General features: G+C 45.3%; 1 protein-coding gene across 2 annotated transcripts in view; it reads left to right on the forward strand.

Annotated features, from left to right (window-relative positions):
- NRDE2 (NRDE-2, necessary for RNA interference, domain containing) overlaps positions 1–27,269 on the forward strand; it is a 50,381-nt gene that overhangs the window by 8,996 nt on the left and 14,116 nt on the right. For both annotated transcript variants that reach the window (XR_004286082.1, XM_032344686.1), the window contains exons 2-8: positions 7,784–7,892; positions 9,402–9,632; positions 13,400–13,549; positions 19,341–19,791; positions 20,544–20,949; positions 21,693–21,826; positions 24,735–24,855. Coding sequence is in view for 1 of the 2 variants with exons in the window: in XM_032344686.1 (XP_032200577.1) it covers positions 7,784–7,892; positions 9,402–9,632; positions 13,400–13,549; positions 19,341–19,791; positions 20,544–20,949; positions 21,693–21,826; positions 24,735–24,855 (1,602 nt within the window). In the remaining variant the exon portion in view is untranslated. The remainder of the gene's footprint in view (positions 1–7,783; positions 7,893–9,401; positions 9,633–13,399; positions 13,550–19,340; positions 19,792–20,543; positions 20,950–21,692; positions 21,827–24,734; positions 24,856–27,269) is intronic.

Raw genomic sequence — 27,269 nt, forward strand, 5'->3', positions numbered from 1 at the left:
TTATTGAAGAGACTGTCTTTTCCTCATTGAATTTTCTTGGCTCCTTTGTTGTAGATTAAATGACCACATAAGTGTGGATTTATTTTACGCTGTCTATTCTGTCTCATTGATCTGTGTGTGTCTATTTTTGTGCCAGTACCATACCATTTTTATTATTACAGCTTTGAGGTGTAATTTAAAATCTGGGGTGTGATACTTCCATCTTTCTTTTTCTTTCTCAAGATTTCTTTAGGCTATTCAAGGGCTTTTGTGGTTTCATACAAACTTTAGGATTATTATGTTCTAGTTTTGTGGAAAATGCCATTGTTATTTTGATAGGGATTGCCTTGGAGCTTGTAGATTGCTTTGGGTAGTATGGACATTTTAATTCTAGACATGAGCATAGTGTATCTTTTATACCTTTTGTGTCATCTTCAGTTTCTTTCATCGGTGTATTACAGTTTCTGGAGCGCTGGTCTTTCACTTCCTCAGTTAAATTTATTCCTAGGCATCTTCTTCTTTCTGATGCAGTTGTAGATAGGATTGTTTTCTTATTTTCTCTTTCTGGTAGTTTGTAATTAGTGTATAGACACACATCAGGTTTCTGTATATCAATTTTGTATCCTGCAACTTTACTGAATTCATTTATTCTAAAAGTTTTTTTGTGGAGTCATTAAGGTTTCCTGTATATAGTATCATGTCCTCTCCAAACAGTGACGGTTTTACTTCTTCCTTACTAATTTGGATGCCTTTTATTTCTTGTCTGGTTGCTGTGGCTGGGAGTTCTAGTGCTGTGTTAAATGAAAGTGGCAAGAGTGGGCATCCTTGGCTTACTCCTGATCTTAGAGCAAGGGCTTTCAGTTTTTCACCATTGAGTATAATGGCTGTGCATTTGTTCTGTATGGCCCTTATTATGTGGAGATATATTTACACCCGCATGGCTGGGAGTTTTGATTATGAAAGGATACTGAGCTTTGTTCAATGCTTTTTCTGCATCCGTTGAGGTGGTGTGGTTTTTATCCTTTATTTTGTTCATGTGTATCATGCTGATTGATTTGTGGATTGTGAACCAAACCTGGAATAAATCTCACCTGATCATGGTGTAGGATCCTTTCAACATACTGTTGAATTCAGTTCGCTAACGTTCTCTTGAGCCAGTAACTCTTCAGTTCACTAGCTTACCCCTCTTCTCACTGCCACTTCCCAGTTTTGGCCGTCCTCACCCCCTGGAGTGACGACAGCCTCCTCACAGTCTCCCTGTCTCCAGTCCCACCTTCACTCCCTGAACCACGCTCCACACTGTAGGCGGAATGTTCAAGTGCATTCATTTAAAAACATCCTGTGCCATTCGCTGGTATGAACGCTTTACAAATATTAACTCACTGAGTTGTGACCCTGTGAAGCTGGTACCATTCTCTGGGTTTTTAAGGAGGAGGAAGTGGAGTCACAGAGCCCATAAGTAACCCGTCTGCGGACAGGTGGCTGGCAGCCGCAGAACCAGGATCTGAGCTCGGGCAGCCCAGCTTCTAACGTGCGCTCTCGCAGACTGCTGTTCGCCGCTGCCCTTCAGAATCATGGATCCAGCTTTGTCCCTCTGGTGCAGAGCTCTTGAGTGTCTGTCCCTTGCTTTTAGGGTAAGCCCAAACTCTGACATGTTTGTAAGGCCCCCAGCCTCTCCAGCCAGCTTCATTGTGCCCCCACTTGCTCTCCCTCCCAGTGGTCCAGACATAACAGCTTCCTGCTGGTTTCCAGAGCCCCGCTTTTCTGCTTTCAAGACTTTGTACTGCCACTTCTTCTACCCAGACTCTCCCTAGGAGGTTAGCCTCACTCCTCCTCCTGGTCTTGCCGAGCTGTTCTCCCAGGCAGCTTCTTCTGACCCATACCTAGTCCGGATCATGTGCTCCCATTAGACCCTGGGTGTTTTCTTTGTCTTGACATTTGTCACTTTGCATGTAAGTGACTGCAAGTGTGTCAGTGCCCTAGGGTCAGGATGCGTTTGTCTTGTTTGCTGTGTGTTCCTAGCTCCTAGAACAGTGCCTGGCTTTCAGTAAGGGAAAAAAACCAACCTGAGTGAAAAAAAGAGAGTCCAAGATTAAGTATTTTGTTAAGAGTTGCACTACCAGGGGCGCCTGGGTGGCTCAGTGGGTTAAGCCGCTGCCTTCGGCTCAGGTCATGATCTCAGGGTCCTGGGATCGAGTCCCGCATCGGGCTCTCTGCTCAGCAGGGAGCCTGCTTCCCTCTCTCTCTGCCTGCCTCTCCATCTACTTGTGATTTCTCTCTGTCAAATGAATAAATAAAATCTTTAAAAAAAAAAAAAAAAAAGAGTTGCACTACCAGTAAACAGTAAAGCCAGTATTTGAACACAGGTCCTTCTAGTTTAGACACTTGCATTATAAATCACAATGTGATATTAGAATGTTGGGGTTTGGACTCTTTAAACATTAGTTTTGGGATCCCCGGGTCTCTTCAAATTGTAGGTTAACTCCGGAGAAGGGCTGACTTTGGCTGGGTACTCTGTAATCACCATCTTAAAAGCAGTTTTTAGCCTCGTTTGCTGGTGCTTTGTGTACAGATGTTTGTGTGCTCAGTTTCCTTGTCGGAAAAGAAGGATTTTGATCAAAATGAAGGGCGTGGCTCGCTTTTATTGAAGGAACAGTCCCCTTCCCTAGTATATATGCTAACTGATTATCCTCAACCTTGGAAGTGTCTTCTGAATTATTCCTGGAGGCGTGGTGCTCACCGGAATTCACAGAAACCAGTGATCAGTGCTGTTTTGTTATAATAGAATGGGCAAGGGGTGAACTGGGATGTTTTATCCAGTTGTGATTCAGAATTTTTTTTTTAATTTAAAATGATTCGTGGTGATTTCGTCATCCCTCCATCCAGTGGAATTGATTTAGAGCATTTGCACTAGCAGTGGGGCAATAGCATGCTGTTTATCATAAACTTATCATTAACTTATCATAAAAAGCGTGTCAACTTAGGGATGTTCATTATATAATTTTCTGTAAAATTACACATGCGTAGTTCTTCCAGCTACCTGCCTGATTTTTGTTAGGCAGTGGTTCTAAAGTGGTTTTGTGCCTGATGCTTCTACCCTTCTTTTCCTAGGGCTGTGTGTGTGTGTGTGTGTGTGTGTGTGTGTCTGTGTGTTTGTGTATAGCAGCAGAGTGCTTATTTCCAGACAGGTTCAACCTGTGCTTATTTACTAACCTGCAGGGACAAAAGGTTTGTCAGCCAGTCAGCTTCTCTATCTAAACCCTAGGCCTGTTGTATCCTGCTCGTCTTCCTGTAATCTGTTATGTCCTGCTTGGTATTGACACAGTGATCTAAATACGTATTTGAAGTCTATTACAGGAACTTGTAAATCACGTGAGGATGTAGGTAAATATAGAAAAAGCCCTTTGCAATCTGATTAATAAATTATCTTTTAATTTCAAATAACTTCTTCCAGGATACCATGTAATCAGAATTTAATTTAATAATCTACATGTATTACATGAACAGTTAAGTTTATCATTAAGTATAAATCCCACATGAGCAGAGACCTGGCCTGCCTTATTCCCACTGTAACCCCCCAAAGCCTGGGATGTGCCTGGACACATAGGCGGTATTCAGTACTTCATTCTTTAATGAGTAAATCTCCATTTACAGTGAAGACTGGAAGAATTAAAATAGTTGTATTTATACCTAGATAATAGCATGCTTTTGATGGTTTCAGATTCCTTCAGTGCAGTCAGTTAGGTGCTGGGGATACAGAGATGTGAAGATCTGGCTCAGGTCCCCAGTCATTTTATTGACTCAACAAATATTTATTGATTCCAGTTACTTTGTGCCAAGGTGCTGTGCTAGGGGTTTGGGAATACAGGAGTGAGTAGTCATGACCTCTGCCCTCCTGTTGCATTTAGTTTAGAAAGAAAGGAATGGGAGGAGGGTAGGCGAGCTGGAAACTTGGATGCAAGCACTGGAAACCAGTTTGCTGGATTTGTTCAGCTGGCAAAATGTTTTTGTCTTTTTCTTTTTTCCATTCTCACTCCCTACAGTGTCACAGTGATCATTACTGATCTGGTCCCTGTAAAGATCTGAGTTGTTTTGCCTTTTGCCTTAGCATAAAATAGTTAGACTGCCATGCAGGCAATGAGATTGTAATGTGAAACTTGCCACGAGAGCCTCGTGTACCTGTTGCGGGGAGACTTCAGGAAAACCAGCTCCTTAGTTGAGGGAAGGAAGAGTAGCACCCTGGTGAGGTGAGGAGACCAGATGGGGGAGTGCAGATCCGGTTCAGGTGTGTGCCCTTGGCCCTGTGACTGAACAACTTTGGGCCCCCTGCTGTTGATCTGAAAGTGAGGGGGTGGTGCCCCATCTGTGCTGCAGAGAGCCCTCTCAGAGCTGCCTCCCCCTCCCTCTAGACCCCCAGGAGCAGCCCTACTTCTGCTGTTCTGCCTCTTGGGCTTCTCTGAAACATTTTGTTTGAGCATGTTTTCTTTGGCTAAAAAGAGTTTTAAAATCTCTGGACTAGATGATCCCCAAAATTCCTGCATGCCTGGCATCCGGTGATGAGTACTTCTGACATTCCATGTTTACTGCTTCTGTGCTCCCAGGAAGAAAAAATGGCAGCAGCCTCTTCTTGTCAGGTGCAAATACCCTTTGTTCTAACAAAAGGTTATTTGAGTGAGATGAAGGTCAGAGAGAAGTTCAGTGATGATTTGGGTTAGAACCGTGAGAGTTTTAGTTCTGTGTATACTACTCTTTTCCCACAGTGGTCTTCTATGGCAGAGTCTTAATTGCTCCCTTAAAAACCCCTTTTCTTGTACTTTCTGAAGGATTGAGAGTCACACACTTTATGTTGTTTTGACATCTGGGTTTCTTTACGTTTTCTCCAAGCTATCCTCACTATCTACAATATTTATGGAGAAATATACTGGAATTGTTTGAGAGCATCTCTCCTTGCATGTTGTTTGCTCTGTCTTTTCTCGCTTTTCCCTTGTTCCTGGGAAAATCCAGTTGTTGTGGAAATAATCATGATGTCTGAGAAACAGGAACTATTTTGACATATCTCTCGCCAGGAATTAGACCCAAAGGAAGGGAATCAATGTCAGAAAGAAAAAGATAATAGAAGAGCGATTGCCTGAATGGTTGGTTGTTCAGCAGTCGCTGGGTATGACCTTACACATCACTTATTTGCTTGGAGCCCTAGTCTCCTGTACAGTGGAGACCGTAATACCTTCCATAGGGAGTTGTTTTGGTACTTAAGGATGGAAAGTCCTTTACCTGGTGTTTGGCCTGCGGTAGGCACTTAATAAGTTAGAATCTCTCTCTTCTCCCCCTACTGTTTTTTAAAAAGATTTTATTTATTTGTATGAGACAGAGAAAGCACACGAGTGAGGCAGCTGGTGGACGGGGAGAGGGAAAGAGAGAGAGAATGTCAAGTGGACTCCCTTGCTGAGCATTGGGCTCTATCCCATGACTCTGAGATCATGACCTGCGCCAGAATCAAGAATTGGATGCTCAGGGGGCACTTGGGTGGCTCAGTCATTAAGCATCTGCCTTCAGCTAAGGTCATGATCCCAGGGTCCCGGGATCGAGCCCCGCATGGGGCTCTCTGCTCAGCGGGAAGCCTCGTTTCCCTCTCCCACTCCCCCTGTTTCTGTTCCCTCTCTCACTGTGTCGCTCTCTGTCAAATAAATAAAATCTTTAAAAAAAGAAAAAGAATTGGACGCTCAATTGACTGAACCACCCTGGCTCCCCTCCCTTTTCTTTTGATGTACCTTTCCTCTTTAGGAATGTTCCTGCCTGCCTGCCTCCCTCCCCTCTTTTCCACACGTTTATTAAACTCCTCCTGACGCCTGCCAGGCATTGCTCATGGATACAACAGTGAGTCAGACAAAGTACCTGTCATCACAGAGCACATGTTTCAGCATCTCCTCACTAGGATGTGGGAATCATCGGGGACTAGCAGACAGAACATAGAAAGTTCTCTTCCAGCGCAATCCTAAAAAGGCAACCCAATTAAAAAATGGGCAGAGGATTTGACTATCACTGTTCAAATGTGAATGGTCAATAAACAAATGAAAAGAAGCTTTCCATCAGTCCCCAGGAAAACGGAAACCAAAAGCACAATGAGAAGAGGCTTCACAGCCAGTAGGATATAGGATAGCTGTAATCTCAAACACCGCCAGTAACAAATTGCTAAGGATTTGGAGAAATCAGAATCCTTACACACTGTTACTAGGGCTGTAAAGTGGTGCAGCCAATTTGGAAACCAGTCTGGCACTTTCTTAAAATGCTCAACATGAGTTACCACATGACCCAGCATTCCTCCTGGATATCCAGCCAACAGCAATGAAAACACATGTCCGTAGAAAAGCTTACATACCTGAGTGTTCCCAGCAGCATTGTTCGTGATAACCAAAATGACGTCCAGGTGTCCATCAGCCAATGAATGAACAGAATGTGGGCTGTCCATAAAATGGAATATTATTCGGCAATAAAAAGGAATAGAGCGTGGATATATGCCACAGCATGGATAAGCCTTAAACACACTATGCTGAGTAAAAGAAACCAGTCACAAAAGACTGTATGGTGTGATCTCATTTACATTCAGTGTCCCAAACCAGCAGATCTGTAGAGACCGATTAGTGGTTGTCTGGCGTGGGAGAACCAGAGATGAGTGATGGTAGCTGGTTATACGTATGGGGTTTCTTTTTGGGATGATGAAAATGCTCTAAAATTATTTTATGGTGATAGTTGAACAATTCTGATGTGTTTTTTTTTTGTTTGTTTGTTTTTAAAGTAAATTCTGTGCCCAACACGGGGCTTGAACCCATGACTCCAAGATTAAGAGTCACATGCTCCGCTGACGGAGCCAGCAAGGTGCCCTGTGAATGATTCTAAATATACCAAAGACCACAGGTTATACATTTTAAATGGCTGAACCTTGTATGTGGATTATATCCCAGGATGACTGTTAAGTGTAGTTCCCCTTCTGTCTCCTAACTTGATCCATGTCATGGGTGCTCTGGCCGCATCCTAGAACAAAACAGGTCAACCTCCAGGCCCCTCGTGGGGCCCCCTTGCCACCACCATTCACCATCCCCTGGCATTTTCCTTTCCTTTACAGTTAAGACTCCTAAAAGGTTAGGAAATAAATAACTTAGGAAGACTTCATTCCAGAGGAGTTGGAAATTAGTGGATAAGCAGAAAGAGGAAAAATTTTGGACATTTAATCTCACCACCCAGAGATAATCATTATGAACACTTTATGTCATTTTAGCTTAGCAAAGATGACACCTCGTGTTTTTATTTTCAAAGAGGAATACTGTTATAAGGAAAGGCCTATGTTAAGTTACGAAGAACAGAATATTTTTTGAAGAGAAATGTCTTAATCTTCTATAACGATATTAAACATGGAGGGTTTTGTGCATGATTTGATTTTGAAGCTTTTTGGGATTGTCTGCGTCCGATTTGAGGTCATTCAGTCTTAATGCGTTGGAAACATCCCTGCTCCTTGCAGGTGGATGGAATCCGTGACGCCCCCTTGCTTTTTAAGCCACACTTGTTCCATGGTTTTTGCTTACCCTGCAGCCTGATCGCACAAGAGGATTTCAGTCTTAAACACTTTCGGGTGTGTGAAAGCCCCGTGCCCCAGTGAAATGAACATTTCATGACTTCCCTTCGGCCTCTGCAGACTGTCTGGCCGACACTGGCTGGGAATGAGGATGGCAGCTGGTGAGAAGGATTTACAGCTTTCGAAATCACATTGAGCTAATTCCATTGATCTTTTCTCCCCCTTTTGCCTGCGCAGAATTAGATTGGCTGAGCAACCCGAGCTTTTGTGCTGGAGCCGTAACCTCTCTGAGCCAACAGCCTGAGGAGGCCACCGCCCTGGTTTCTGAAGGGTCATCGCCGACGAGGTAGTTTTTCTGAAAGATGGATTTTTCATTTTTGTCTGTGTGTTGTCTGTCGCTGGGTTCGAAAAACGCTCCTTAGGAAACTCTGTGATAAAAGAGCGAATTACAACTCTTCTTTTGACTCCAACTAATGAGGTGCCCTTTGTTTTCCCTCTCCTCACTCATAGATTATTTATTCCTCTTTCCCTGCTTTGCCTTTTGTCGTGGCAAGTGTGTGACACAGCGCCAGTAACAAGGCCACAAGGGAAATGGCAGCATTGTGACTTATTGAGTAACTTAACTGACCTCGCTAGTAACCTTTAGAATATTGTAACACCAATGTTCCCTCAGTTGCATTTTCACCATTTTGGGAAAAATGGAAGAGGCTGGTGTGATACAACATCGGATAAAATCTCATGAAAACTTTGGGGACAGCAGAAGGACATACATCTGCACCAGGCTTTGAAAGAAGTTGTGGTAGAGCATCGAATTGAGAAGTGAGCCCTCTCGCAAATATGGACTAGGTGGTCTCATTAAGATGAGGAGCCCCCAGGGGCACCTGGGTGGCTCAGTAGGTTAAGCCTCTGCCTTTGGCTCAGGTCATGGTCTCAGGGTCCTGGGATCGAACCCCACATCAGGCTCTCTGCTCAGCAGGGAACCTGCTTCCCTCACTCTCTCTGCCTGCCTCTCTGCCTACTTGTGATCTCTGTCAAATAGATAAATAAAATCTTAAAAAAAAAAAATAAATAAGGACCCCAGGAAGGCAGTCCTTTGAAAGTGCAAGAAACCTTTAGAAGTGGACACTAGTTGGTGCCAGAGGGAGAGTTGTCTGTAGATATTTCAAAAATGTGGAAGGGCTCATCATAACCTTTAAAAACAAGATCAGAATTAAACCTTTTTTAATTAAAAAAAAAAATTTTTTTTAGGACATGCTGCCCTAATGTGTAGGACTGAAAATAAACCCTTTATAACATTGCTTCAGAAAGTACTGTATTTGATAAAGTAACTGGTAGATTATTTTCGTTTTAAAATGTACAGATGTGGGGTGCCTGGGTGGCTCAGTCAGTTAAGAGGCTGCCTTTGGCTCGGGTCATGATCCCAGGATCCTGGAATCGAGTCCTTCGTCAGGCTTCTTTCTCAGTGGGGAGCCTGCTTCTCTCTTTGCCTCTGCCTGCCACTCTGCCTGCTTGTTCTCTATCTCTCTGACAAAAAAATAAATAAAATCTTAAAAAAAAAAAAAGTACAGGTGTGAAAGTCCAGGTTTAGAAGCTATTAAAATTAGAATTTCTTCACCTACTGTTGGTTTAGGGCCAACTCTTTTATTTTTCCCCCCGTTGGGTCAGGGTGGGGTCCAACTCTTAAATCCTTAAGGGGAGTCGTGATCTGGGAAGGCACTATATAAGTATGTGGGCGAATAGTAAGCCCCCGTGGGCATTTCTGGAGTTCTCTTTTACACACTTGTTTACTTATTTACATAGTCGTCTCCCTACTTCTCATCTGAAAATAATTCCAATGTTGATTTTCCCAAAACAGGAGTCCTCTGAAATCAGAGACTTCAGATGAAAGTGACGCTAACAGAAAGCCCAGACAAACAACCAGGAAAAAGAAGAAAGAGAAGAAGAAGAAGAGGAAGCATCACCACAAGAAAACCAAGAGAAAACGTGGGCAGGCTAGTAGCAGTGGCTCCGAGCCGGATAGTGAGCCTGAAAAGGACAAAACTTCCAGAAGCACTGGAGACAGTAGAAGGGAATCCGAGAAGCCAAGGTGGGTTTTCTATTCTCAAATACCTGCGACTCTTCAAAGTTTGTATTTTTTCCCTTCAGTTGCCACAAATGAGACATTTGAATGACTATTTAGCCACTCAGTCAAATGGAGTCCAAAACACACCCAAATAGAGCTGTACCATGAGGTCACATTTAATAAAAAAGAAAGAAAGAAAACTTTCATTAAAAAAATTAGGGCTGTGATTTTATTTGAGAAATGTTATTTAGACACAGTAATGATCGTGTCAAAATCTGATGTGGACGAAAGGTCTTTGGGATTTTGAAAGATGGCTGATGTACCATGCCATGGGAATCTGGGCCAGTTTACTACATCGTTGAGGCTCCGTCTGTGAGGGTCAGAGTAAGAGGAACGTCTTATTTCTCTTCCGTGGTCCCTCTCTTCCTTCTGATCGCTCACATCAGCTACCGCGGACCCACACTCTTTGGTCGGGGGCCATGTAGCAGGATCATCGTTGCGCTTGTCCTTTTCCCAGGTCACATGACTTTCCAGCACTATGTGGAACGTGTGGACTGGCCCATGACCACAGCGTTTCCTCTCCCGGGGGCTTTGCTTCTCCCCACATTTTGCTCAGTCTCCTTGAGCCTGTTGCTCCCCTCGTGCTGCAGTGAGGGCCGCACAGGCGCTCACCGGTAGCTCCCCTCTGCCTCGTCTCCTCTGTTCCCTCGTGGGGGGCGCTTGTCCATGCCCACGACAGGCTGCATGGGGTGGAATTGAGTTATTTCTTCCCTTTTTTCTTTTCTTTGTTCGTATGGGCTCGAGGAGAGAAGATTGAAGTCCCTGTCCAAGGCATACTCAAAAAATTCAGTGCTACTAAGACTTTTTTGGCTCTTCAGGGATTATTTGCTTAGATGTCCCAGCGACGTCAGTTAGAGCGCTGTGGTGCCGTGAGTCTGGAATCTGATCCACGGAGTCTGCATCAGACAGGCGGACACTGAGTCCTCCTGTGGATCCTTCTGCCAGCAGACCTGTGCAGAGCCTCGCAGGCCACTGTGACTCAGGGCATCCGGATTCAGTCATCTCTGTGCCTCCAGGCTCTGTCTATAACCCAGGCTTGCTCTAGAAGGGGAGAATTAGAAGGTTCTGACTTTGAGTTTCTGTGGGCAGGAATCACTCCTGTCTAGCTTGCCCCGTACTCTCTCAGCAGCTGGCCTGGGGAAAAAGTACATTTCTGTTGTGTGAATGAATGGATACGTTATTGATGCTTTTGCTTCTCAGTATGTCTTCAGAGCAACATATATTAATCATTGTTTCTTCTGAAAACTCAGTATTAGCTACTTGTCTTTTTTTTTTTTTTTTTTTTTTTTTTAAAGAGTTGAGGAAAATGAGTTTTGAAGGATTTTCTGAACCCACACAGGAGCTGCCATTAGAACCTGGAAGGTAATTAATTCCAGCCTGTGCGTAATCAACCAGGGGTGAGCTTTAGAGCCTCTTGGTGGGTCTGTGATCTAGAGGGCATTTTTAAGTTCATTGATATTTTTCAGAATACCCCCATTAAGATCAAAATCGACTGTTCTTATTCTTCTCGCTTACTTTCTTACTGTGGACTTCCGTAGTCTCTTCCTGGGAAGATGACCTGGAGACAAGGACTAAGACGTTCGTGAGTTGTGAGAGTATTTCCATGATGTCAGGAAAGTAGGTTCCTGGGGGTATCGGGCACCATATAGGAGCTCTGTTTTAGGGTGGGGGAGGGATGACGTCTCCTGGGGCTTCTCAGGGACCTCTGTCTTCTAAGGTGAGCTCTTCACCTCCGGGTGGGGTCATAGTCTTCTAGTGCACAGCCCAGACCACAGCCTGCTTCCTACCTCAGTACCCAATAGGAGAGGATCAGAGCTCCTTTACCCCCCAGGGGTGGTCTGCTCCCTCCTCCCTCCCCCGTAGGCTTTCCATTTCTTTCTGGAATGCATCGATCTCATTCCTTCCCTTGGCTGCCCCTTGCAGTGTTTGTGGACAGAAAACCCTCCACAGGTGTTCTGAGGGGAACGTGTTAAAAATCACCATGTATTTTAACCTATTCAGCAAATGCCCATTACAAGCTACTTTGTGTCCCCAAAATGCCATTCCTCTGTATTCCCAGCCCAGGATAACTTAGAAGCTTTTAGAATCTTTATTTCTATCTGGGCAGAATCAAAAAGCTACGATGGAACAAGGTTAAGGGCTGTTTTGACTACTTTGGCAGCTTCTTGTGTCAGCAGCATGATGAGCTGCTTCTCTTCAGAGGAGAGAAAATACTAGATGCCAGAACAACTTTCCCTCCCTCTTGCCTTTGACTCCTAGGGAAGCGGTTTCATTTGTGTCTCAGCTGGAGGTCTACCAACTCTCAGGTTGGCTCAGAGGAATAAGGAAGGGTCTTGGCTCACAGTGGGCTCTCTCTGGTCTTGGTGTAGGAGGGAGTAGCCCACAGAGCCTGGGCTATAAAAACGACATTGAGGGGCACCTCGGAGGCTCAGTGGGTTAAGCGTTTGCCTTTGGCTCAGGTCATGGTCCCAGGGTCCTGGGATTGAGCCCCACATTGGGGTCTCTGCTCAGTGGGGAGCGGGAGCCTGCTCCCCCCCCCAACCCCGACCTCTGCCTGCCTCTCTGCCTACGTGTGATCTCTGTCCGTCAAATAAATAAACAAAATCTTGGGGTGCCTGGGTGGCTCAGTGGGTTAGGGCCTCTGCCTTCGTCTCGGGTCATGATCCCAGGGTCCTGTGATTGAGCCCCGCATCGGGCTCTCTGTTCTGCAGGGAGCCTGCTTCCTCCTCTCTCTCTCTCTCTGCCTACTTGTGATCTCTGTCAAATAAATTAAAAAAAAAAATCTTTAAAATAAATTAAAAAAAAAATCTTAAAAAATAAAATGAGATTTAGGTCAGGCCTGAATAATATGTGAGATTGACCCATTCGGAACTGTGGCTTTGTTGTCATTTGGGTTTGAGTTGGAAGAAGCTGAGCACTTTCAAATGAGTTAGGGTAAGCAAGGGCAACCCACTTTATTTATTTATTTTTAAGAGAACTTGTTTATAAATATATATAAAATTCTAGTTACAGTCATTTAATGGAATATTTAGAAAGAACATCTAGGGGCGGCTGGGTGGCCCAGTGGGTTGAAGCCTCTGTCTTTGGCTTGGGCCATGATCCCAGGGTCCTGGGATCGAGCAAAGCAATGGGCTCTCTGCTCAGAAGGGAGCCTGCTTCCCTTCCTCTCTGTCTACATGCCTCTCTGCCTGCTTGTGATCTCTTTCAAATAAATAAATAACATCTTTAAAAATAAAAAAAAGAACATCTAGGGGCGCTTGGGTGACTCAGTTAAGCATCTGACTCTTGATTTTGGTTCAGGTTGTGCTCTCAGGGCCGTTGGGATCGAACTCTGGGCTCCATGCTCTGTGGGGAGTCGAAGTCTCCTCTCCCTCTCCCTTCTCGCCCTCCCTGCGTGCTGCGTCTCTCTCCCTATCTCTAACGTAAATAAGTAAATCTTTAAAAAAATAAAAAAACTCTTGTGTCAAGTTAATTTCTGAGATAAGGTGACTTCTTGGTGAAGTGCCACTTAACGTTGACAGTTCTTGCTTCCTCTCTTAAAGCTTTTTCCACAGTGGGCATCCTCTTTGTCTGTGACACGTGCGCGCGTTACATACTTGAGTGTGTTTGATGCTATGTGCGCATCAGTGTGGAAATGTTTGACTTTTTCATTTTTCTGAAAAGGTGGACGATGTAGCTAGAAGGTTCCAAAGTGCTTCTCCCTCTTTGTTCCTCACTCCTCTGTCCCACAGGCAAGAAAGTCATGCTGCTGCTGATGTTGGGCATCGCTTTGTTTGGCTTGAGGACGTGCAGGCTCTGACAGGAGAAACCTTCAGAACAGACAAGAAACCGGATCCGGCCAACTGGGAGTATAAGTCTCTCTACCGAGGAGACATAGCAAGGTACGCGTCACCATGTCTTTCCAGATTTTCACTGGCGGGAAGTGACTTCTTTCTCCCCCGAGCCCTCTGTGTGCGGTCCCTGTTTGCCCCCCTCCCTTCTGGATTCCGGGGGGTGGGTGTCCCCCATCGCTGGGCTGTTAGGGCATGTGTCTTATCTCACACTCTGAAGTGAAAGCTCAAACCCTGTAATCACGATCCAGGTCTGAGTCACTTATCCATGGTGCCTGGCATTGTGCCGGGCGTAGTAGGTTTTTAGTAAATTGTTGAATGAGGGACTCTAAAAATACCTTGAAATAAATAATTGTGACAAACTATCTGGAAATCATTTGGTCTGATCTATATGCCATTTTAAAAAGTCACGAGCACTTTTTATTCATCTGTCCCCCAAGTAAGCCATTTTAAAAGTGACATTAAGTGGTAATGACTTTTTCAGAATGCTCCCAGTATATGTCACCAGAGAAAAAAAGAGGTGATGGTATTCACTTCAGTAATTAGTTTATTAAACTTTTCTCCTCCACCCTGTCAATCAAAAATATTTAAGTACTTATTGGGGCACCTGGGTAAGGTTCAGTGGGTTAAGCCTCTGCCTTCAGTTCGGGTCATGATCTCAGGGTCCTGGGATCGGCTCTCTGCTCAGCAGGGCACCTGCTTCCCCCTTTCTCTCTGCCTGCCTCTCTGCCTACTTGTGATCTCTCTCTATGTCAAATAAATAAATAAAATATTTAAAAAAAATATTAAGTACTTATTAAATCCCTTAGGCACTGAGTAGTTTATAAGAACTGCTGGGAACACAAAGCAGTCATATACAATCTCTCTTCCCAGACAGCTTACAGGTAATGAAAATTGAAGGTAGAGAATATTGGAATGTAAAGCCAAGAGGAGGCCAATATCATTCTTTATAGACTAATTACTTTTTAAAATAAATTTCGGTTTCCATTACATAGCTGCACCTCCAAATTTTGTCATTAGTCACGACATTATGCCTCACCACATTGGCATTTCCTACTAAGATTTCCTTTATGATATGTTTATATCTGTGATTTTTCAGTGGATATTGGTATCTACATGCTGTCTCCTAAAACCTTATGGCTGAGAGTGAATGACTATTAGAATGTTTTTGTACATTTTTTGAATAATTTTGATACTCCTTGAAGTCATGTTCGGTTCCCCATGGCCCGGTGATGTGGGGCCACAGACGCGGTAGGACCCAGGAAAAGGGGAGGCGAGCAAGCACTGACTGTGAGCCTGTGCTTGTTAGCCTGTGTGATCCTCACAGCTGCCGTGCAAGGAGGGCCGCACTCGTATTTTAGGAACGAGGAAAGGGAACCTCAGAGAGGGTCAGTGGCCTCTCAGGATCATGCTGCCAGGAAGCAGCTTTCTTGGGGAATCTGTGTTCCTCTAACCTCGAATGTTCTTTTCCGGGCCACAAATGAAGATGAGCTGGGTTGTGTGGTAGGCTGCTTTCTACATTGGGAAACGGAGAACTCTGCTTCTCATTCTCACCTGGCCACTGACTCATAATGTAATCCCACTTGAGTTTCTAATCCTGTCTGAGCCTCTCTTTCCTCATTTATTAACTCCTGCTCTGCCTCTCACTCAGATATCAGACATCATCTATAGGAATTAAAAATTAGTTCGCAAAGATAAAGGGTTATTACTTCTTAATAGATGAAAAAACTGAAATATTCCCAATGACCAGCTCTTAAATCTCTGCAAATGAGAGGCCCAGGCCTTAGGAGGAGACTAACGAGGGAAGTTTACTAATGTAAATTGTGAGGATGCTGCTGGAAGGGGCGTTGGTGTGATTTCCCAGTAGATTCTGAAGCTTAGCTGAGCTAAGTCTTACCCGGATTAATAGCCGTACCACTGTTAGTGTCCAGATCTAGGGCAGTATTGGTTCCGTGGCACTGTGAGTTGGTCAGAGGACAGGGGACATGTTTTGTCAGGTCGAAAATTTTCACACTTCACGCAGGGCACTGACAAACCAGGAGCTTTGCAAGGACTCGCCTGGCACCGTCCTATGAGGACCAGGTGAGTCCTTGTGAGTCCTGGGCCTGTGACCGCGATATGGTCCATATCTTTTAAGCTTTGCTGGACCACCTTCTAGAAGGTGGATTGGCAGTGTTCAGTATAACTCGGGAAGGCGGAACCAGGATCAATGAGTGGAAGTTCTAGAGTGTGAGATCTGACTCAGTATCAAAGCAAATTTTCCAGTAGTGTGAGCCTACCAGCAGTGACGTATGCGTTTGTGTATTGTGGTGAGCAGGGCTTAGAGTTCATGGGATTCCAAATTACCTTTGGAAAATTCCTTAGGGCTAATATACTAGCTGTCCGTGAACTTCAGCTCTGCTTTTTCTCCATTTATGGAGTGGACTGTTGTTTAGCTATACACCAGGTGAAATAGTGGGCATATGTTTAGGAGCCAAGTTTTATGAAATAATAACTTTAACTTGTCTAGTGCTTAGTGTATGGCTAAGGACTTGAAATATATAAACTTTTTGATCATCCCTGCTGTTCTGGGATATGGGTAATATTATTATCCCCATGTCACAGATGAGGCAACTGAGGCACAGACAGGTTTTGGGGGATTTTGTTTTAAATAATTTGGTCAGAGTCAACTGGTTAGTAAATGATGGGCTTGGAATTTGGAGCTGGGTAGACGACCACCATGAGAGCACGTGAAGGAATTAAAGTCACCGAAGGAGAGGCAAATTTATTACTGCCCAGCTCACTCTGGGGCTCAGAGCTGCCGAGTGGATTCCGGGCAGAAGTGTGTGCTCGATTTAAATACATTCTTTTCCCATACCCTGTCCCTCTTTCTTTCTTTTCTTTCCTCTCTTCCCATCCCTTCCCTTTTCCTGGGGCTGAATTAATTTAAATTAAATATCTGTATGATATCATTCGCTGAACCTCCAAAGTGGGGTTCCCTCCTTCTGGAATTGTTCCATGTAAGTCCAGCTGACTATTTCATAAGGATTTTACAAAAAACAAAAAAACCAAAAAGCCCCTAAACCTTCATTTGGGGGAATATTGCATTAAATTACAGCCTAGGTTGTTCCCAGTTAAGATTCTATGATAAATGATAAATTAGATAAAACCCAGATGTCCAGCAGCAGAGAGATGTTAACTAGATGAGGTCTTACCCCTCCACCGGACCGATTCAAAGCCAGTAAAAATGGTATTTTCTAAAGCAAATGGTTCAGGGAAATGCACAAAAATACGGAGGAAAGCCCGAAGCTGTGTATCAGCTATTTTTAAAAAGTATATTTACACATACAAACACATAAACACATATCTGAAAGTAGGCATTTAATAATACAGATCAGTAAGACTCTTTTTCCCTTTATCATTTTCATTTGTTATAAAATGCAACTATTAAAATCAGTTTTACAAAATGTACTTTAAAAAAAAAAAGATTTTATTTATTCATTTGACAGAGATCACAAGTAGGCAGAGAAGCAGGCAGCGAGAGAGGAGGGAAGCAGGCTCCCTGCTGAGCAGAGAGCCCAATGTTAGGCTCGATCCCAGGACCTGGGGATCACGATCCAAGCCGAAGGCAGAGGCTTAGCCCACTGAGCCACCCAGGCATCCCCCCAAATGCACTTTTAAAGTCAGAAAACTCTGTAAACATTTTTAAAGAGATTATGTGAGTGTTGAAATACTGTTGATTTTTAGTAAAAATAAAATAGTACTTATGGGGAGAACTAGTTCTACTTAGAGTTTGCTCCTTACAGAATGATGGACGTGTTTAGAGCTCCTGAAGCACTATTTTATCTCCTCGCCTCTTGCCTCTCGCCTCTCGTTAAAGTTGTTTTGCTTCTAAATGGACTGGGGACGGTTGTTTTGAGTTAACCTAGGAGGGCCTGCGGGAGAGGCTGGAGAGGAAGGGTTTGTGTGCATGTGAAAGCTGGGAGGGCACCTTCTCAGGCCCCTGTTGACTGTGGGGGAAGCAAAGGAGGTGCTGGGCCTGGACCAGGGGGAGGTGGACGCAGAACTTTCTGGAAGATGACAAAAGATGGCGACTGCTCTCTCCTTTTTTTTCCCTGACAGCATGATATTGTGGAAATTTTTAAAAAATACAGTGTCAGTTGAAAGAATTTTACGGTGAATGCTCCTAATCCCACCCTCTACATTCTACCATGAATAGTTCACTGTGCCTGCCTTGTCACATGTCCGTCTGTCCATCTGTCCTTCAATCCAGCCTGTTTGGTGTCAGCCTCAGTGTACCGCTCCCTGAATATTTCAGCATGTGTGTCATTAACTGCAGTTCTGTTTCATTTAGTTTTTTCCTTTGGACTTAAAATTTACGTACAGTGTAACACAGATCTTCATTTGCTGAGTTTGGACACATGCATACACCTGTGTAAGTCAGCCCTTAATGAACATCACCGTGACCCCCACTTCCCCCCAAATTTCCTCTTGCTTTCTTCCACTCAGTCTATACCCCACCTCCCCAGGGACAGTTACTGTTCTAATTTTTTCCATACTCAATACTGTCTCTTCTAGAATTCCATGTAACTGGAGTCCTATAGCACGCTTTGGGTCTGGCTTCTTTCGCTCAGTGGGATGTTTTTGACATCCAGCCCCATTGGGGCATTTGTCAGTAGTGGCTTCTTACGGCTGGTGGCGCTCTGTCCTGTGGCCACACCACCGCTCGTTCGTCTGATCTGCTGATGAACGCCCGGACCCTTTGCAGCATTCAGCTGTTAGGAACACGGCTGCTGAGAGTGTCTGTGCACACATCTGTGTGTAGAAATGCAGTTTCCTTTTTTCCTGGGGGAATGCCTAAAATAGAATTGCTGGGTCCCAGGGTAAGTCTAAGTTTAGTTTTTTCAGGAAACTGCCAGACCTTTCCCCAAAGTGACTCGACCAGTTTCCATTCTCACTAAGAGCATGTGGAGAGACCCGGTTCCCCGGCAGATTACTCGCTGGTGGTCATTATTGTCGGTGTTTAATTTTAGTGGTTGTGGCGGGTTTGTGGCATAGCTCCTTGTGGTTTTAATGTGCATTTCCTCACGATTCATGATGTTGAGCAGTTACGCATGCGCCGATTGGCCCTTCATGTTATCTTTGGTGAATTCCATTCACTTCCTTTGCTGTTCTTTGATTGTTGGTTTGTGTAACGCACGGAAGAGTGCATGGTTTCCCACAGCCTTTGTGCCCATATTCCGTAGTCATGGGTGTGACTCCGGGGGGCACCTGTACGCTCTATACAGGCCTTTAAGAGCCCAGCCTCTCTTCCTCTAGAGTAGAAGTCAGCCAAGTGTCATCTTAATTATTTTGTTTCAGCTTAAAAATACAATCTTAGCTCTTCCCGTTTTCTTCTTACGTGGGAACACGGGACTATACAGGAAAAAGGACCAGTGTAGGCGACAGGTGACTCACTGTCAGCCAAGGTTCTGGTGTCCTTAAGGATAGTGTAAAGGAGGGATGAGGATTTCCACCTTGTCTGTTAATATGATTGTGATGAACCATGACGTAATGTATGGGACAGACTTTACAAAACTCTAGGAAAATAGAAACTACTAGAAATTACTAGAATCTGGAAGATAGGCCTGATCTTAAATTCATGTGATGTTAATAAGGAATTGAAGTATGTAGAGGAATAAGTTGAACACAGGAAAAGTTGACTGCTAATTGTCGTATTTCTCTGAATAGAAACTGTCGGAAGGTAAGGTGAATTTGAAAACGTGCAGTTAAGTTGCCTCACGAGAGCTCAGGTCCGCTGAGCTGAGCCTCGATGGCAGTGCACCTCTTGCCTCAGTAACTTTCTTTCTTTCTCAAATACAAGATACAAGAGGAAAGGAGACTCCTGCCTTGGCATTAACCCTAAGAAGCAGTGTATATCCTGGGAGGGGGCTTCCACAGAAAAGAAGCATTCGCACAAGCACATTGAGCGCTATTTTACGAAGAAGAGCGTGGGATTGATGAACATTGACGGAGTTGCCGTGGGCAGCAAAACCGAACCTCCGTCATCTGAGCCGCTCTCCTTTATCCCCGTGAAGGGCCCAGATGATGCGCTTCCTCCTGTTACAACCTGGTTGAACCCTCTGGGCATTTACGATCAGTCCACCACGCAGTGGTTACAAGGACAGGGTCCTTCAGAGCAAGAATCAAAGCAGCCAGACTCAGAGACGGATAGAGAGAGCGCGCTGCTCAAGGCCAAGGTGGAGGAGTTCAACCGGAGAGTGCGCGAGAGTCCTCGCGACGTGCAGCTGTGGATGGCCTTTGTTGCTTTTCAGGTAAGTAACGCCGTCCGGCTTCTTTTACTCGGGATGACCGTGCTAGTTCGGGCAAACCTGCGCGCTCTCCTGCCATTCTGGAGCCCCTGGGAGGTGCCCTGGCCCTGGGCATTTGGCGATTATGACACTGTAGCCCTTGCCCTGAGCTTGCTCCAAGTCCCCGAGGAAGCCTGATGTGTGAAGGGCAAGGGCTTTCGTGTGTAATTTGGGGCTGGTGTGTGGGGGTGACCTGCCTCGAGGGAGCAGAAAGGGCAGCTAAAAGAAGGTGAAATTTAAACAGGATCTGGGAAGAAGCGCCCTTGTGCGCCAGGGTGCAGGGTGCAGGATGCGCACACGCTGCTTCTCCAGTGATCCGGCCGGGGCTCTAGGCTCCCTTTCTGAGGCACGCGGCTTTGTCTTCGTCCTACTTATTTGCCTTTGAACCGTGTATACGGTTGTGTCTCGCCCCACATTCAGCTATGTCACGGGTGAAATTGGCTCTTGGGAAGCTGCATGCTCGCTCTTGTGACCGCCCCCCCCGACCCGTGACGGAGCAGTTGGGTGAGATAAACACACCGTCAAATGTAGCAGGTGACAGAGGCGCCCCAGGAACAGAGTTTCTGCTCAGAAAAAATCGAGGCTAGCCCCCAGTGACGTCCAAAGGACGATTGGTCTGCAAGGTGATAGAGCGGGGCTTGCGGGGAGCTCAGTGGCTGTGGCGGGACTTTGAGGCTCCCCTACTTCCATTAGTAAAATGATGTTTCTGTCTCAAGGATGAGGTCATGAAAAGCCCTGGCCTGTACGCCCTCGAGGAGGGAGAGCCGGAGAAGCGGAAGAGGTCTCGGAAGCTGGTGCTGGACCGGAAGCTGGCCATCCTGGAGCGGGCCATCGAGAGCAACCAGAGCTCCGTGGAGCTGCAGCTGGCCAAGCTGGAGCTGTGCGCTGAGTTCTGGGAGCCCTCCGCGCTGCTCAGGGAGTGGCAGAAGCTGATATTCGTGCACCCCAACAAGACGGCCCTGTGGCAGAAGTACCTTTTATTTTGCCAAAGCCAGTTCAGCACCTTCACTGTCGCCAAGATCCACGGTCTCTATGGCAAGTGCTTGAGCACGCTGTCCGCGGTGCTGGACGGCAGCATCCTGTCGCACCCTGCGCTGCCGGGCACCGAGGAGGCGGTGTTTGGTAAGAGCCGAGCCCCAGAGCCATGGGTGTTGGGCACTTACACTGGCTTCTGGCTGTAGTCAAAAATGAAGATGTGTTTTTGGTTTATTTTAGAAATGACAGAATTGATACAATGGATTTAAACAGAAAGTATTAGGACTGCTTTGGACTAGAACAGATTTTCCCTTCTCTACCTTATTGGTGGGAGTGAGGAGTGGGCATTAGAGCCCATCAGGTTAGTAGAGGAACCATGGTCTAGAAGGTCCAGCTTTCCTGCTTTTAGCCAAGGACACGTAGTCAAGTCTCGACTGTTGTGGCTGGCTGTGGCCTTCCCTGTTGAGATGTCTGTCTGCTCAGCTTACCCCTTCTGGGGCCTCGCAGTCAGTTTGAAAACAGATTTTTTACTTCCTGATGAAATCTACACCATCCTTTTTCCTAGAATTTTTCTTGTAATAATGAGCTTTGAGTATTTGATAACTGTCTAGAACAACTTCCTGCCTTACTTTTATGCAGCATATATAGTTTTTGTTAATATTTGTATTCCCCAATGGCTTCATATAAAAATTGGAATAAATGTACTTTGATTATAGTTCTGTGGTGAGTCCTTTTAACAAGGACATGTATTATTACAGCTTTGAAATGATCGCAATAACTAATTTCGGAGAAAAGATGTTCTCGGTGTTGAAATGCACGTTTTTAGAAGTTGTGTTCTTCCCCTTGAAAGGTGTTAACCAGGACTCCCTCCCTGCTGTCCCTGCTTTCAGCTCTCTTTCTTCAGCACTGCCACTTCCTGCGGCAGGCTGGCCACTCGGAGAAGGCCGTCGCTCTGTTCCAGGCCATGGTGGACTTCACCTTCTTCAAACCTGACAGCGTGAAAGACCTGCCTACCAAAGGACAGGTGCGGGTCCTTGTGACACTGGCCCCCCCCCTCACTCCCCCACCCGCTCCCCCTCCCTTCTCCCTCCCCCTCTCTTTCTCCTTCTCTCTCTTCCTGGGAGGACGGGGGAAAGCGTGGATAATGGGAACTGGTGGTAGTATTTTTAAAATCCTATCCTCCTTTGTATCAGCCCTGCTGAGAACTGTTGCTCAGAGTATGCTGGTGATCCAAGGAAAATTCCATAACGAAGGTAGTGAAACTTGGAGAGATGAAAGATCCACTTCCCCCATTATAAACTCAACTATGTCCCCCGCCCCCTTTTTTTTTTTTTCTTACTTATGGACCTCATTTCAGTGCTAATTATCCCCGTCAGGGAGAGAAACCATGGTCATGCCTCTTAGAGCACGATGTCTCATTGTCTCCTCCTCCTGTGCATTCTAAGCCGGGTCTTAGGTCATTTTCCTAGTTAGCATTTCCACTACGTAAGATCTTTGCGGGAATTGCAAACGATAGTGCGATAGTGCGTGTTGACAACTTTGTCAACGCTGATCCTTACTGGAGAGGTGGAGAGGTGTTGTCATTTAGATGACACGTGAACAGTGCCCATATTTGTGATGTAGAAGCGATAAAAAAATCTCATCATAAAGCTACCCATATAAGAAAGCCCCTTTTTCCTTGAAAGAAATCTCCATTTCCTACTTCGCCGAGGGGGTCTGGTGGAAGATGGATAGGATATCTGAATTTATAGTGAACTTACAGAGGCCTCGGGAGGCTATGATCTCCATCTTGTGGAATGTTCCTGAATTGCCCTTAAAGACTATTTTTATCATCATTATTTTTATCTATTTTTTTCCTAGATGAAATTGGGTTAAAGAATATTGGTTAATATTAGTATACCTGATTAGTAGTATAATGAGCCAGTTAACAAAATTATTTTAAGACACGGTGTGCTGTTTTAAGACTATGCCATGCTATGGAAATGAACCTTGGCGGAGCGCAGGGGCCCTGGGTGTGTGGTTGCCGGGTCAGGATCAGAATGGCCCTCATCCCAGCCTTTTGCTGACGTTCGCAGCCACAGCCAGTGACGAGAACAGTTCCTCTCGGGGAGGGCGGAGCCCGGGACCGTGAAGCAAGGAGCCACGCCCCTCAAGTGTCCGCAGAGCCTGCTGCGCGCTCTTAAGGCTTTTCTTACTGACAGCACCTGTAGTTCCAAAGCATTTACCAGACAGCTTTGAAATAAAACTTTATCTTTGAGGACATTCTGTATCTTTAAAATGAGAGATATTGTTAAAAGACAAAGTAGTATAGCATGAAAGAAGCAGAGTCTGGTCTGTGTTTCTTTTTTTCTTTTTCTTTTTTTTTTTTTGACATTTGACAGAGAGCATGAGAAGGGGGATCTGCAGGCAGAGGCAGAGGGAGAAGTAGGTTCCCCGCAGAGCAGGGAGCCCAACGTGGGGCTCAATCCCAGGACCTTGGGATCATGACCTGAGCCAAAGGCAGACGCTTAACAACTGAGCCATGCAGGTGCCCCCTGGTCTGTGTTTCTACAGAGAAAGTAAATTGATTGTAACTTTTACACTTTAAAAAAAAAAACACCCTTCTTTTTCTGGAGTGTGCTTTCTTCTGTCCCTCTTGTAAGAGCAAGACTGCGAAGAGGGAGTGTGGTCTTTCTAGCTCCTCTTCCTGAGGTGGCTGCCAGGCACTTGGAATGGGGCCTGTGCCCGGCCCATTGCCCAGCCCTGCCCTTCCGGGGCTGTCCTGGACACAGCCCTCTTGCAGGCATGCGTGGCACTGCCCCAGGCTCAGGCTGGACCGTCCTGCGGCTCCTGGCCCACAGCATGCTCCTGGAAGCCTCGTCCTCTTCTAAATGTTTCTTATAGAAGCTTTCCTTAAGCAAGTGGTTAGCTCACTTTTAAAGTCCTTATTGTTGAGGTGCGCGGGCAGCTCTTTTGCTTAAGTTCCTGCCTTCAGCTCAGGTCACGATCTCAGGGTCCTGGGATCGAGCCCCATGTCAGGCTCCTTGCTCAGCAGGGAGCCTGCTTCTCCCTCTCCCTCTGTTCCCCCTGCCTGCTGCTCCCCTGCTTTTTTAAAAAATAAATATATTTTTTAAAAAAGAATTTATAAACAGCTAAAAAAAATAAAGTCCTTATTATCAGTTGATCACATGGTTGCTTTCCTGTTCATTGCTGGGTTCACAGTCCGGTTTGTTGGGAATTACTGCACTGAATTGGTCACCGCACACAGTAGACCTGATGCCCAAATGCAGGAGAGTAGAGGTGTGATCACGGGTCTGGCTTTAACACACAGACCTTTTTATTCACCGGGTGCCTGCCACACACAGCGCTGGGCCTGCAGGTGTTTACTGAGCCCCCACTAGGTATTGGGCACTGTGCCAGGTTTTAGGAACACAGAGTTGAGATGTCATGCCCTCAACAGCCCCCGGTCTGTCCTGTGGAAACTTTGAATCCCCTTCTCCTTGGAAGGTCTTGGAAGCAACATGATTTCAGGTATTCAGGGTCCAGTGGCTTTAGGGGAATGGGCTGTATTCCTGTCCTCAGTTAGAAGGGCCTCCCAGGGTCAGAGCTGGGAAACCTTTCCTCTCCTACCCAGCTTTTCGTAGACCGTGGCCAGTCTTTTTGTAACAGACTCTCAGAAGTGGTGGCCCGTCACTCTGCTGTGTCTGATTGCTACAGGTCACAAGGCCCAGCCCACACTCAGGGGTTGGGTCACAGGGGGCTGTCTTGGAGGCCACCTACTATACTAGCTCATTTTTTTTTTTCTGTTTTGGGGTGTATCCTAAATCTACTGGAAACAGGGCAAGCAAGATTTCAGCCACGAGCCCGTCTTGTGCTGATGAGAATACACTTGGCTCAGTGGTGCAGCGGTTTTGTCCAAGCTGGGCTCACCTCCGTATTTTAAACCCAAACAGGTGGAGTTCTTTGAGCCCTTCTGGGACAGTGGGGAGCCCCGGGCTGGGGAGAAGGGCGCCCGCGGCTGGAGAGCGTGGATGCAGCAGCAGGAGCGAGGTGGCTGGGTGGTCATCAGTCCAGGTGAGGCCCCTCTCGGCTTGGATACGCACGCCTCTGCCTTTGTCTTCTGGAATGTGTTTTCATGTCTGCCTGATTATTTGTTTATATGTATAAGCTCTTCTGTCAGTCCTTAAGAACGTTGTAGAAACATCAAAATATCAAAAATATGCTAAGTGGAAGCGTTGGGAGAATATAGACCGTCTGTCATCCTTATGGCCTTTAGGCAACACCCCTGTCCTGTGGAGGGTTTGAGTTTCCTTCCAGAGGAAGGAAGTTTCATTTTTCTTTTCAAGAAGTTGTTCTTCAAGAAGTAATCTTGTTATGAATCCCCCTCACCCCCATCCCCATTTAGTGTGTCTTAAGGACAGTCTTTCTGCTTTCTTGGCAGTGGACAGACCATCAGGTCCTTTGAAGCACCCTTCCCTACTTAGGAATACTATAAAATAATTGTTAACTAGCATTTATGTGACTGTCATCCAAAATGACCCCAAACTCTTTCTGGATTTACATCCTAAGACAGTGCTGTCCAGTAGAAACATAATTCAAGCCACCAAAGTAACTTCACATTTTCTAGTCGCCACATTAAAAAATTAAAATGGTGAAATTAACATTGAGGATATATTTTGTTTGACCCAGTATGTTAAAACCTTAATATTTCAATGTGTGACTGTTAAAAAAAAATGAGATATTTTGCCTTTTTTTTTTTTCTATATGAACTCTGAAATCTGGAGTGTATTTTACACTTTACGGCATGTTTCATTCAGACTAGCTGCTTTCAAGCACTCCATAGCCACGTGGGTACGGCTGCCATCTTGGTCAGCACCATGCCCGGCTCTTCAGGAATTGCTTCTCCCCCTGGTTTTGTTGAAAGTGAGAGGGAAAGCGAGGCCCAGGCCTGTCTGGCTTCTTCTCACAGATGTCACCTTCCTGGGCCTTGGTTTCTTCAAGGAATGAAAACTTGGTACTAGCCCTGGTTCTAGGCCAGGTGGCATCTCTGGCCCTTTGGGTGTTGGGAGTTGTTTTTCTCTGTGCGGCACTAGCAGAGTCAGGCAGTCCTCCCTTAGCTCGGCTACTTTCCTGGAGTGTTTCCTTCCAGAAAGAACCGGCATCACTCTCAGGCTAACCAGTGATTTCATATGTGAGGAAAAATAAGTTGCAAGGCAAAGTGGAAGTAGATATTACCCTTTTAGCTACTGCTAAAGTCTGCAAGACCACATGAAGGACCCAAAAATAGAAGTCTTTTTTCTTTAAGAGAGAGAGTAGGTGGTGGGAGGAGGGGCGCGGAGGGAGGGCCAGAGGGAGAGACTCTCAGGCAGACTCCATGCCAAGCGTGGAGCCGGTCACCAGGCTCAGTTCCACAACCCCAAGGTCACAATCTGAGCTGAAATCAAGGGTCAGACACTCAATCAACTGAGCCACCCAAACTCCCCGAGAAGTCTTGTTAGTAGTGACTTTTGAGTACCAGCTCAGGGTGGTTCTCTGTTTTTAGGTTTTTGTGTTTTGGGTTTTTTTTTGTTTGTTTGTTTTAATGAGCATGTCTCTTAGAATGCACAGAATCTGCGTTCTAAGGTTCATCATATTCTGCATTTCTATGAAACTGAAGTAGAATTCTCACAGCAGTGTCCCGGGAACACTGTTTCCAGAAAAGTAGTTGATAACTATTCTTTGTTTTTCCTTTATTTTTTAGTTTTCTTTGTCCCATCTTGATGAGGTTGGCATTTAGAGAGTAGCTGGTATTTATCATTGATTCTGAGTCATTTTTTCATGTATCACTACTTCCTCTCTCTCACCCTCATTTTCTCTTGGTCTATATTGTTATATATTTATATGTGTCTTTCCAAAATCATGTAATCTTTGGAATTTATAATGTAATAAATACAGATATCTAAGCTAGATATGTGACTCACAGGATAATTTCTCTTAGGGTGAGAGTTTTTATCAGTGTGATTAAAGGATTACCTTGCATGTAAGTCTTTAGAAAAAGGTGATAAATGGTTAAATTTTAGTTTTCTTTGAGAATTCAAAAGAGCGTTTAGATAGAATATTGGATTTAGAAAGTTAATATATACTTCACACATTTAAATTCTGTGGAGTTTTTGTTATTTATTTATTTTTTAAAAGATTTTATTCACTTGAGAGAGAGTGCATGCACATGCACAATCGGTGGGGTTGGGGGTTGTGGCGAGGGAGAAGGCCTCTCAGAAGGATCTCAGAAGTCCTGAGATCGAGCCCTGAGTCGGGCGCCCTGTTCAGCGGGGAGCCTGCTTTTCCTCTCGCTGCTCTGCCTGCCGCTCCCACTGCTTCTCCCTCTTCCTCTGCCTCTCCCCTGCTCATGCTTTCTCTCTCTGACACATAAATATTTTTTTTTTTTTTAAATAAAATCTTAAAGAAAAAAGAAAACCTTTAAGGAGCTCCCAGACTAGTCACAGGACTGC

This window comes from Mustela erminea, chromosome 5 (assembly GCF_009829155.1).
Source record: "Mustela erminea isolate mMusErm1 chromosome 5, mMusErm1.Pri, whole genome shotgun sequence".
NCBI classification, from domain to species: Eukaryota; Metazoa; Chordata; class Mammalia; order Carnivora; family Mustelidae; genus Mustela; species Mustela erminea.